Source organism: Condylostylus longicornis, unplaced genomic scaffold, assembly GCF_029603195.1.
Source record: "Condylostylus longicornis isolate FDR11 unplaced genomic scaffold, ASM2960319v2 ptg000004l, whole genome shotgun sequence".
Taxonomy (NCBI): Eukaryota; Metazoa; Arthropoda; class Insecta; order Diptera; family Dolichopodidae; genus Condylostylus; species Condylostylus longicornis.
Window position 1 is genome coordinate 18,729,076 of NW_026577973.1, and position 13,828 is coordinate 18,742,903.

Below are 13,828 nucleotides of genomic sequence, written 5' to 3' on the forward strand. Positions count from 1 at the left end.
TAAAGAAAATTGTAGTCAAAATCTTTTAAATAAAGCAAACTTTCTTAAAACAATTAATTGATTGAAGGACTTTTTTTCGTAAAATAAAATAAACTATTGTATTATAAAATACGAGTACTTCTACTAAAGAACACATATTTCAAAATTTTAAATTACTTAAAATTACGAACATAAAATATTTCACTAATTTACTATAGCTATATATAATTGATAAAACTTTATAACGTATTTAAAAACAAACAAATTTTTTTTATTTGCATACTTAGTTGAAATGATGCCGAATCAGGCCACCAAGCTCAAAAGAGAATAAATCAAAAATATTTCCCAAACTTTTATGACAATCGCAAGGGTTGTTAGAAATTATTCGTGCGAAGGATATTGACTAATATTTTTAATTAATATTTTAATTAATAATTTAAATTTGCTATAATGTTTTTAAAAAGAAATGTGTTTACAAAAAAAATTAAATGCAAATTTAAACGCATCAGATCTTCCTATTTTTCCAAATGGAAAGTTACTGAAGAATTACAAACAAGAATTTTCAATATAAAAATTCTTGCACTGAAAGTAATCTTTATTTAAAATAAATACAAATGAAATTTAGCATTCAATTAATATGCTTTGAAGACAATTATTAAACAATTGAAAATTAAAGATTATATTAGATTCGTTAAGTACCATATAAATTTTGTTTAGCAATCAAAAAGAGAAAAATTGCCTATTAAGTATTATTTGCGTTCGATTTTAATGTTCAAACTACTCTAGAGCTTATATACGTGGTTTGTATTGAACGGTAATTTCGGTATATGAGCAAAATATAACCTTAATTTTTGTGGTATAACCATTTTCTTTTCATTATTATACATAGACTTTTTATTATTCAAATGTTAATGTAATAAAATACAAATATGTGCATGATTAAAAGGCGAAAGAACTTCGAAAAATCATCCACACCAGCCGTCGGTAAACTTTTATAGATTATGGGCGAATATGTACTATGTGAGTATGAGTATGGGCCACTCGAGTTTCTTACATTAGCAACTTACAAGAAAAATTACATTTATAATTGACTTTATTGAATATTCTGTTTTGGCAAATAATGAATTTATATAGAATTTTATGTTTCTACATCTATTATCTATGATCGAATTCTCAAAGTTTTTTTGAAAAATTTTAATAGTCGCAATCGAATATATTTTTTTCTCTTGCAAGCAGTATGATGCGTCACATTTTCAAGTTGAATGGGCCGTATGCTGCCCGTGGGCCGCACTGTGCCAACAGTTGATCTACACATTTATTCGAGATAGTGTAGCTGTGCGCAATTTTAGTTACTTCTGAATAGTTTGAGCGTGTAAATGGAAAGCAAATAGCTTTAACTGCATTTTTATTTTATAATCATTGCAGGTTTTGTAAAAATTAAAAAAAATCAAAACGACTTCAATTATTTTTATTTTTCTAATTAAGAAAAATATTTATACACTAGAGTTTTTGAAAACATGCGAAAACAAATCAGAAAACTGAAAAATTGAACATAAAACAAAAAAAAATAGTATGAAGCATTCAGAATACATCGGAATATAAAAAATTAATAATTTATGGTTTTTGTAAATTTTCTTACTTCAGAATATCTCGGAAAATAATTTCAGCTTGGTGTGGCATATACATACATATGTACATATGTTCACATATGGCATTAGTTAAAGTTTTTAAATAAATTTAACGACAACATTTAATTGATTGAATTGTTTATTGTAGAATAATGGTTTTCTTTGATAAGAAATATTAGAATATTGATTTTTGCTTAACTTCACTTTACCTCTTTTACTCGTAGTTTATATTCTTTCATTTTTACAAGAAGTTCACAATATGATATAAACATCAATAAATTAATCCTTATTAGTAATCAGAATAATTGGGTTTAGTTTTGAATGACAAATCGCGGATGCAATATTTTTGTATAAAGTTATTAATTAAGAATTTAACTTTTCCAAATTGGAATAAAATTAGTTTTTTTAGTTTTCCTCTAATTAATATAAATGTAAAAAAATTATTAACAATTAATTTCAAAAGTAAAATTTGGGAAAAGAAAAATGTTATTCGGTAAATAAAAATTCATATTATTCGAAAAAATATTAAAATATTAGATTGAAGATAGCGATAAGTGTTTTGAGTAAGAGTCTGGCTAAACATAATTTTTTGACATAAAAGCATTATTTTAAAATTTCATCTTTTAAGTAATAGAATATTCGTTCTTTAAAGTGCTCATTTACGAAAGAGTTTGAGCAAACATAATCTTATTGCTCTGCTCACCTATATACGCTATCGATACTCTACACGAAAACATGTTATTTAATAGAAATTTAATTTAATAAATTTTAAAATTTATATACTTTGAACATGAAACTCTTATTTTTATGGTGAGAAGTATTAAAGTAGAGGCTGGAGGAAATTTTATCATAAAATCAAATACATTATACAACAATACTTGGATTTAATGGTTTGGCATCAACATTTTTGATGAATATTGAAATTCAATATTCATCAAAAGAGGAAAATCAATTACTCTATAAAAAATATTTAGAAACATGCGTTAAAAATTTATTCAATTTTATAAAACAAAAAAATTGAAAAATACAATTAAATAAATAAATATAGAAGTGTTCAAAAATAATTTAGCAAATTACATAAAAAAATATTTGGTACTTTTTTAAACAAAAAAAAAAATATATTTATTTTTCGCTGTTATTCTCTTAACTTTGTAAGCCTTTCTTTCGTGTATTTTTTCTTTATTTTTGTTAACTTACCAAGGAAATGTAATCTGTCTCTTGCCATTGACAAATTTGTTTGCATTTTGTCATGTAATCTTTGTGCACGCTCCCAAACTTCACCTCGACCGCTCCAACAATCGACTGCAATTCCATCTTCAAGCTCTTTAATTCCTTTTCTATATAACTCAATAGCAAGTTCTTTATGGCCTAAAAATTTAAAAAAAATGTAAATATTTGTTTTGATTTTTTAAATTTATTTGATTTTAAATAATTTTTTGTTATACTACGACAATTTAAATTTCTATAAGGTTATTGAAAAACGAGAGTGAAACGAATTTTCCAATTAAAAATGGCTATAAAAAATATGATTATAAAAAGTTTCCTATTTCTCATAATGTAGTGTAAAGTAAGACAGTAACTGTATTGCGATATATATAACGGAAGTTATTAGCAAAAAATTTTGGACACGTAGAAAATTAGTGAAAATTTGTTAAAATCCCTGTAATTTGGAAACCTTTCAGATTTTCCTAGTCCGGAGCAAAAATTTAATTAATTTTTAACCCTTTTAACAAAGGTGTATGTTGTTGTATACCTTTCTCAATCACCCTGTATATAATGTTATTCTAAAAATATTAAATTTGTAATACAACTATACACAGTGAAGTAAAGCGCTTTGACAAATTCATTATTGTTTTATAACTAATTTTAATTTTTATGCAGTTAAGTTTCCATCACTTTAAGTTTTAAATTTCTTTGTCCGATTTTCTATAATTAAAATGTCCAGTTGAAAGTTTAATTTATTTATAACCTTGCAGTAGAATAATTGAGACATAAAAGAGTCCCCTATCAACTTATACATTTTTTTTAAACACAAAAATAGTGTTGCTAATATCCTTTTAAAAAAAGGAAATGCAATTTTATAATTTTATATTTTTATAAACTTTGGCCATCATTCAATTTATGTACTTGACATATACTTTAAGTATATAATGTTATGTATTCACATTTCATTTACTATAAGCTTATATGTATGTCAAGATTATTTACACGCAGTCAGTAAGTGTCATTAACATCTAGTGTTTTGTCATGTGTACCTATAAGAGCGTCTATGATGCATATAGAAACAAAGGCTAGTTTTATTCATGTAACTATATAGGTATACTAAAAGATACACAAGAATATAAAAACATAATATTTTGTTATTTTGTTATACGTATAAGTGAATAATTTGTAATTTTTTTTGAAGTACATTCACATATACGACTATAATATTTTAGTTAAGCTGAAGTCTACTACAAATGAAATGAGCTTTTTAGTGGAAATTTATTTTTATATTAAAAATAGGAAAAAGTTTAGCCATTTGTTGGCTAATTCCTAAGCCAATATGCAAATTCTAAATTAGATTAATATCTCATTTTCTTCACTTTATATTTTACTATATAGGCAAAGTAAATTTTAACATACTGTTAATCGTTAAATAATAGTTAAGCTAAGACTTTAAGCAAAAATTTGTACAAAAATCATTGCAATATTTTGAAATTCATTTCTTTGAAATTTATGTCTTTTCCAAAATTTCACTGAAAACAGTGACGGTTTCCTGAACGAAATTTTTCTAAATTCGTATTTTTCTACAGAACATGCGATTTTTTACGTTCTTACTGGAAAATTTATTGTTTAAAAATTAAAATGAAAAATCAATTTTTTTTGTATCTTTAAAAATTTGAATATAAAATTTAAAGAGTTCAAGAAGTTCCCATCTATCTTAAATCATCAGTTTCAATAGTAATTATCATTCAAAATATATTATGTTAAATAATATACCCGAAAGTCGTATAAGAATAAGTCCTGTTGATTAACTGTATAATATCACTGTGTTTAAAATTAAATTTAAAGAAGTTTAATTACAAGTTTTGATTAAGTTCTTGCTATTGTAAAAATGATATGACGAGCATTAAGTTTATGAAATACAAGTAGCTTTTTTTTTCTTTATTTTTTTTACATTTTTGTTAAGTTGAGGATGACGTCAGAAATCAAAATAATTTTTAATATTCTGCTTTTGAAGTCAACGCATGTGTATTTTTGTTATTGTAAAAAAAATAATTAAAATATGTTTCTATGACATAATTTATATTGTGTACCAAACGCACATACATATTAATATATTTTCTGATATGCATTTTATATAAGTATCAATATACTTGAAATATGATAAATTTTGCATAAAAAATATTCATATTTCAGCAAGCACTTATGAACTAATATATATATGTGTATATTGGAAAAGTATTAAAAATTTTTCATATTTATTGCTGTCCTTAAGATTTATTGTTTTACTTCCCATATTCAAATATCAAAATAAAAATTAATATTGAACCCCCTCTCGCCCCCTATTAATAAGATTTCTTTTACTATTATAATATCAAAGTATGTACCGGCATTTTAAAAATACTGTTTGGAACATTTCTAACGAAATTGGGAGAAGATATGTTTATTAATTTCACTCTGTTCGCCCATGCGTCTGCTTATAGAACTAAACTATAATGGTTCTGAATGAACTATAACTGTTCATTTTAAATCGGTAACTTAGTTGTCGAATTTAAAATTATATTAATGTTCTTTTTAATTTTTGTCTTCGTTCTAAAAGTATGCAAGAATTTTCAAATATTAATTTTTAATTGTTTGAAAAGCGAAATGTGCTTCTTGACAAACCAATGTTTTGATTCGAACTTATTCACAGAATTTTCAAAATCTAATATTTTTCATTTAGAGGACTAAATTAATATTTTTAAATATAAAATAAAATTTTCATTGTAACATTATTGAAATTTATAATCGATATTACGTAAGTTTTAAGAATTTACATTTAAGTTGCATGCAGCATATTAGACATTTTCATAAACGCAATATATCGCGATATACAGCGAAAACTATGCTATATTTATGTTCTTACACAAATGTTGCAAATCTAGTGTGTTCATATAAACGTCTAACTTACCAAAAAAATATTTGAATTATCTTGACTAACGCAGTTAAGTCAGCTGAATTATTTTTGTTTGTTTTCAATTTTTAATATGTTTCATCCCATTAAAGGTTAATTAATTAAAGAACAACTAAAACAAAATAATTATGTAGTGTAAACTCAAAACAGCCACAAATTTTAAATAACTGTCAAAAATGTATTATTACATAATGTATACCTATGTCAATATTCTTATTAATTTTTTATAGCAAAGCTATAAGAAAGTAATTGAACTCATTTATGGTATTATACCATTAGTTGGGATTAATATTCTTATAGTACCATAAAGCTTTCAGAATAACAGTATTATAAAAATAATTTTCAATGTGCAATTACAAAACTTCAACCAATTAAATGTGTTCTTATAGTTTCTAGTTAATTTTTTATCTACACAAGTATATAATATAAACAAGTAAAAGAAATAATTTTGATCTTTCGCCTGTTCGAAATGAAATTTATTAAATTTTTTTTCTACTAGCTGAAAAAATCTCGAAAGACGAAGAAGGACGGCTCTATCTGCCTTTTTCCTCCGACAGTGGGGGAGCGTGGCTCTTACCCTAAAAAATCACCTAAACTGTGAACGGATAAAACTGGTCCTACAGACCAACTATTACCTCCGCGGTAACTTGGTTTTTCCGTACAGGAATTAAATACCTTCCATAAGAAAATTGGTATATCGTGTTAAATCGAATGGTCTTGTTCGTTTAAGTCTTTTTGTTATAACGCTATTGTCTAGCAGCCGAGCTGTTTCCATATTTACATGCTGTTCTAGACGAGCCCTATGCTTTGTAGCACAACTCCTAATTTCATCCACAACCAAAGGAATTCCTAAGTCCCTGTGGATATTCTTGTTACGTATATAACATGGTGACGTATGACCCGTAGAACTTTATTCTGGAAGATTTGAATTTTGTTAATGTGAGTCTTCTTGGCACAACCCCACAGTTGAATGCCATATAGCCATATTGGTTTAATGATTTGGCTATTAAATCTTATCTTATTATCAATTGCCAAACTGGACTTACGACCTAGGAGCCAATAATTTTCTCTATATTTATTTTCTAATTCTATGTGCTTCTTCTTTATATGCTCTTTCCACCTTAGCTTGATATCTAAAGTCATTCCTAGGTATTTTGCATGGTTATGAATCGCTACGGTTGTTCCATTTAAGTGAATTTGTGGTGGATTCACTATTTTCCGATTGGTGAAGTTTATGTGAACCGATTTTGCCTCATTCAACTTCATTTTCCAATCCCTTGTCCACTGGCTTATTTTGTTACTTGCCTTCTGTAATTTTTTTGTCGAATCGTCAATGTTCGCTCCTACTGCTAATAATGAAATAAATTTCTTAAGATAAAAAAAACTCATACGATAAAAAGTTCTTTTTCGAAATCTGTGATTCTTCCAAGACTTTTTTTGTGGAATATGAGACCTTACGAGCTTGAATTTCGAACAATGTTTCAAGTAAGTTATAAAAATAAAATAATAAAAAAAAAATAGAAAAAACTAACAAAAAAAAATAAAACTAGCACTAAATAATTTTTAATATTTATGACGTAATTGTTAATATAAGCGGCATAAATGCTTTCAAATAATTTTTTGTTCTTTTTGCACATACACACGATAGAGAATTACGAATATATTATAAGTATATGTATTACAAATTTGTTATGTTTATAACAGTTTTACTGTTACATTTTTAATTGCAGAAATTGTTCTTTTATTCTTACTAGGACTGACTAAATTTATAATTTGATAGTTAAGTCTTTAAAGCGGAACATTCCTATATTGACTTCTAAAATACATACTTGAGATCTAGTTAATTTGATTATGATCAATAAAATTTGATTATAATTATTAATAGGGTATGAATTATTTATAGGCTTTATTAATAAAACGAAAATAAATAAAAAAAATCTGATGTGATCAGCTCATAACCGAAAACTATTAGCCTAAAGTGTTACAGAAGATTATGAAAATGCCTTGAACACTTCCTTTCAATTTTAAGGAAGTCAGCAAGCTTTTAGTTACATGCCTAGAAAAATGTAAATTTGGCTCTCAGTAGGATTTCGCTTCGTGTCACCGGAATCTTTTTGGAGAGTTCACCAGTTAGTTTCGGTAACAACCAAAACTCAAATATCCAATTTCAAATAATTTCATGGTAAATACCGTAGATATGGGAAAAAATATCGAAAATAAATAATAAATACCGTAGATATGGTAAAAAATGTAAAATCGGTCCCCAATTTGGTTTCCGAGCCCTGACCGACATCTCTCTAAAAGTATTTTATTTTCGCTCCCCTAAACTCAACATATACGAAATTTGATGCTATTATACAACGTACGTCATTGTACACGACGCGGTTGGCAAAATAATAACTAGCTATTCTGTTGATAATTTTTGTTAAGTATAAGAAAATTTATTAAGCTTATTAAAATTAAAATCTTACATAAGCTAACGCTAAAAAAATTTTTATTATGTAAATTCCTAATTCCAGTAAAAATTAATGTACTTGACAGCACTTGTTCATTAACTCTTGTTAAATTTAAACATATTATACTTTAGTATAGATTTTTCAAATTGAATGATGGTAATTTCTAAAAATTAATTTAAGACAAAAAAAGCTTTAAATAACCGGAACCGGTATATAATTAAGAAACAAACAAACAAACAGAAAAGGAAATCAATTTTAAAAAACCTTGCTTAACAAATTTCGAATTTCTTATTTTTCAATTTACTACAAATAATTAAAAGAATTATCATAAAGAAACTTAAAAACTAAACTGTTGTTAACGATTTTAATTAGTTTTGTAAAACAAAAAAATCTACAAGGATATACAATTGAAAAAAGGATTAAAATTAAAGAAAAATAAGCATGTGTTTTTACTTCTTTTTTCTTTCCCTACATTTTTGTTTTAATTTCTCATAAAGCACATACATATATATATAAATACAGCAGAAAGAAATGAGAAATTTTTAGAACAAAAACAACAGATATCGTTTTATACATACTCCGACGATGAATGCAAATGCAAACCGAATATTAATCGCCGTCATTCGTCATAAATTCAAATCGGAAATCGAAGTTCAGTAGTCAGTACCTAAATAAGATATACTCATACCATATATAGATATGTACCTTTGTATAAAAAGTAAAAAGAATTTTAAATCGAAAAAATAAACATTTGCATTTCTGGAATTGGTTTTAAATTGAAATGGTATTAAAATATAATAAATATGGTTTGTAGAGTAGCACATTTCCCCTCAACATATAAAGGGTTTTTTTTTTTAAACAACATTATTCTCTTAATATAACAAAGAATTATTTTACTGTTAATTTATAAAAGGAACGAAATTATACTTCTAATTATTTGAAATATTAAAATTTTTGAATGAAATACTTTTATAGAAATTTAATGATTAATAATAGTATCAACGAAATAAGATGTCAAAAACTGAATTTTTTAAGAATTATAAGAAACGGTAATTCAATTGACAGAAAAGAGGAGGATAGAAAAACGTTTTTGTTCGAACAAAATTTTGTTAATGTCTAGGAGATCTTTAATAATTTCAGATTTCTGAAAAAAAAAAAAGAAAATTTCTAACTTTCTATCTTTGCAAAATTAAAAAGTGTTTGTGACTACCATCAAACGGAAATAACTTTACTAATACGTATATTTTTTCCCAAATTTTTTGGAAATTGCTTTAAGTATTAGAACTAAATTGATCTTTTTTATAAATTTAATAAAAGAAATATATTTTAAAATACCTAATAAAAATTAAATTTGATGTAGCAACTATTTTTCAAGTCATTTCTACAAAGAAATAAGAGTAAGCGTGAACCGAATGGCAAATATGGTCGCAACAAGGCTTGAAAATAATAAAAAAACAAAACAATTTCTTTGTGTAAATTATTCTAATTTTCAAAAGTATGTCACATTTACATATATACGTTGCATACTTTCGAGATGAAAGCAACATTAAAAAACTAGAACAAATTAGATGGATTATTCTTTAGATAATTTAAAATATATTTTTTTTTCTGATAAGGAAAGACTTGTCATTACTTACTTGGTCTAATATTTTAAAGTGTGCATATCACTATATGGCGATTCATATCAAGTACATATTTGCATAAAGCAAAATTGTGCAGGGGATTAATCAAAAATAATTAAAGCATTTTTCAGAATTATTGAAAGAAATCGCAGATAATTTTTAAGTATATTGCGGAAAAACTATAAAAACAAATGACAAAGAAAAACCAAACGCACATACGTCTTTCGTCAGTATGGCCCTCTGGTCATATTAGAACCCGGTCGTTGATTCGCTTTAAGATTAAAAGTAAGCCTTATCACAATGATTTTTTAAAAAAATTTTCAAAATTACTAAAATCTTAAAAAAAAAAAACAATTTCAGGTGTACACAAAATTTAATATTTTTAATACAAAAAAATTTTTAAATTTATGCAACGTAAATAAATGAAAAACCTAAAATGCAAATCCTTTCAAAAGAAACTATTAAAAAAATCTTATGATAAATGAAATATCCCTCTTCTTCTTAATAAGATTATACACACATTTGTACAAAAGCTAGATATTTAAAGATATACTCATGAAAAACTGCAAAAACAAATGCTGACATATCAACAAAGAGTTCTCAAGACGACCAGCTATTATTCTCAAGAGGGCAATTGTGTAAATTTTGAATTCTTAATTTTAAGCACACATCTAGTTTTTATTTAAATGTTAATGTTTTTTTTTTTGCAATTGTGTAGAATATTCTTTAATTTTTTTATTCTATGGAGAATTCCTTTTTTTTAATTCAGTTTAAGCTTTTTATTTATGAAACACTTCATTAAAATTATTGTAATTTATTTTACACACTTAATTGCTGGAAAATGTCTTTATGAGAATTTTCAACTTAAGAGTTATTAAAATATAAAATTGTATTAAAAACTGAAAGCTTAACAATGAAACTTATAATTCTTTTATAGCTAAATAATACATTCGATTTTATTTATACATGATTAAGCGAAAACACTTAAACACTAATATATCGTTAAAGTATTAGAGGCAAAATTACACTTTTAATGATTAAAAAGCTACTTTTGATTGCAATTTTAATTGATTTTAAGAGTTATATAAAAAAAAAAATGATTTTAAAAATTTGTCAAAAGAGTAATTAAACTGCAAATATGTTATAAATTTATCGTGACGTTTATAAAGCCCAGAATATTTATTTGTCTCTCTTAAGGAAAATTTAAAATCAAATCAAATTAATTATTACAATTGCAATTACATAAATTTCCCTATGTATATTAAGTGGGGCATTATATTATATTACCAATCACGGAACGGAACTGATCTATATAGAAGTTTCGGTTTAAACAAAATATAGAAAATAAAGTTGGGTCAAACCAATGGTTTGTATTGTAGCACTTTTCCCTTCAACAAGTGAAAATTCTGCTTTTAAATACAGTCTATGTATATCTACCACACCATTAAAAATATTTTCATTCACATACGATACTATTTCTAGAATTGCATATATTTAGGATGAACGATTTATGCAATCTTTGAAAGCAAAAATTAATATAAAGTGGGGTTAACATAATGCTCGATTTTAAGGGTTAATTGTATGAGTTAAGAAAAATAATCATATTTTTTAATGTCATGGAATTTACTGTTAGCTTTTTGTGTTTATAGAAATTTGAAAAAGCTTTAACAAAACTGCATATATTTAGGATGAATGATTTATGTAGTCTTTGAAATAAAGCAAAAATTAATAAAAAGCGGGTTTAACATAAAGCTCGATTTTAAGGGTTAATTGTGTGAGTTAAGAAAAATAATTATATTTTTTAATGTCATGGAATTTACCGTTAGCTTTTTGCGTTTATAGAAATTTAAAAAAGCTTGCGGTTTCGGAAATATAGGGTGTCAAAATTCAAATTTTACAAATTTCAAGAGGCGATAACTTGAAAGGGGGTGAAAATGGAAAAAAATTTTTTTCTAGAAAAATGAACTATTTGTTAATGTCTAAAAGCCTCTAAAATTTCAAGCTCCTAGTGGCTGGGGTCTAGAAGAAAAACGAAATTAAAAATGTGGAAAAAAAATGACTTTAGATAACGGTAAATTTGACCGGCCATTTTGTTTTTCTAAAGTTTAACTGTAGTATACCGCGCTAGGGGAAACAAGCCACTGCCTTTTTGCGTTTGCAAAATTTCAAAAATGCTTATGTTTTCATTGCAACAAATAGTTAAAAAAGGCCATTTCTTGGGTTTTGGGGGGGTGTAACTTCTAGAGGGGGGGGAGATAGGTAAAAATTATGTTCTACAGAAATAAGTTTCTAGTAAAGATCTATGTACGTATTAAATTTCAGCTTTCTATCTTCAAAGGTTTTAGAAGTCCACGAACGGACGGACGGACGGACAGAGTGAAACTAATAAGCACTTTTTTTCAAAATTTTTTTGGAAAAGTGCTAAAAAGGGAAAAAAAACTGATATATTTAATTTGAGGCCTTTTTCTTAAAAGTATAAGGATAAGTCGCTGAACAAGTTTATAGTTATAACAGGACGATTTTAACTCAAAAAAAATTATCTAACGAACTTAACGAGGATTTATAAAATTCTAAACAAGCTTTTTAAATAGATCGCAAAACTACTTAAAAATATTTAAGAATTAATTATTTTTTATTTTTTTTTTTCGAATTTTTTATGTTCATAATTTATAAATCCTTTACTGAAAATTAAATTTGAAAAATATTTTGCTGTTACCCGAAAAAAAATCGTATACTAGATTTAAACTTCTTTGTTATTTCTATAAGAAAATTTTGAAATATAAGCTTGTAATATCTTTTAATTTGTCATCTATATGAAAAGAATAACAATCGTTTCCAATAATTTTCAATATTTTCTCTCAAATATTTCAATAATTTCCAATAACAATCTGAATAATTTTCAAATAGTCTCAAATTTTGCTTAACATTTAACGTATTGTAAAAAACATAGGACAGTACTTTGAAGTAATTTTATTGGATTTTCTATACTGATTAAATAAAAAATACTCTATACATACTTTCATAAAAATTATTGAGGTTAGTTACCTTATTACTGCCAAAGTTCTAAACAATATTTATTTTTATTTGGTTTTAAAAACTTTCAAATAAAAATTGTTTTTTATTTTTTTGTAAATTGTTAGGCTTAAAGAACTTTAGTCCTTTCACCACCAAGTAAATTTTAAATTGAAAGATAACTAAACAACAAGGGGAAAAACTTACCGTATGCAGTTTGCTTATTGTATGTACTTGTCTGTTAAAATGTTCCAAATAATGACTGATAAAACAAACTTTAGTATAACACACCTATGTGTGTATGTATTTATATTTAAAAAAATTTTGAAATTTTAAACAAATAAACTGTTGAGAAATGTATATGAACATTATACTCGTATGTATATGGTACATGTGTATATACGTGTATTGTTTTTTTAACATAGTTCAGTAGGCACTACAGGTGAAAAATTGTCTGTTTTTATGCTTGAAAAGTTCATTGAAACATTAAATTTTGATTTTATCCATTTTATTTTCATTTAATTTCACATTTTGCACAATGAAGAAATTTTAAAGATTGTTGATTTTATAGCACATACATACATCAACAATATAAATAACGTAATAACCTAAATTTTTTTTTTTTTTGAAAAGAGCCCAATTATACATCAAATGATACAGAAATGCATTCAATATGATTTATTTTGCCAAACATTAAGTATGAAGTTCTAAATACGAATATAAATAGAGTTGAATTAAACAAATGGTTTGTAAAGTAGCACTTTTCCTTCGATCAAAAGAAAATATCGCTCTTAAAAAAAATCTATTGTCTACGTTATTTAATATTTTCATTTAAAACATGCATATCAAATTGTTGCATACATTTAGGATGAGCTAAACAAAAATATTGAAAAAGACTTAATCTATCTATTTACCGGTCCAATCGTACATAATGGGTGAATTCGACCGTTAAGAAGATGGGTTAAGAATAAT

General features: G+C 25.4%; 1 protein-coding gene across 2 annotated transcripts in view; it reads right to left on the minus strand.

The window, feature by feature from the left end:
- The window catches only part of LOC129609966 (spastin), a 29,988-nt gene that overhangs the window by 5,729 nt on the left and 10,431 nt on the right, over window positions 1-13,828 (minus strand). For both annotated transcript variants that reach the window (XM_055522262.1, XM_055522254.1), the window contains exon 2: window positions 2,805-2,975. In XM_055522262.1, the coding sequence (XP_055378237.1) occupies window positions 2,805-2,975 (171 nt within the window). The remainder of the gene's footprint in view (window positions 1-2,804; window positions 2,976-13,828) is intronic.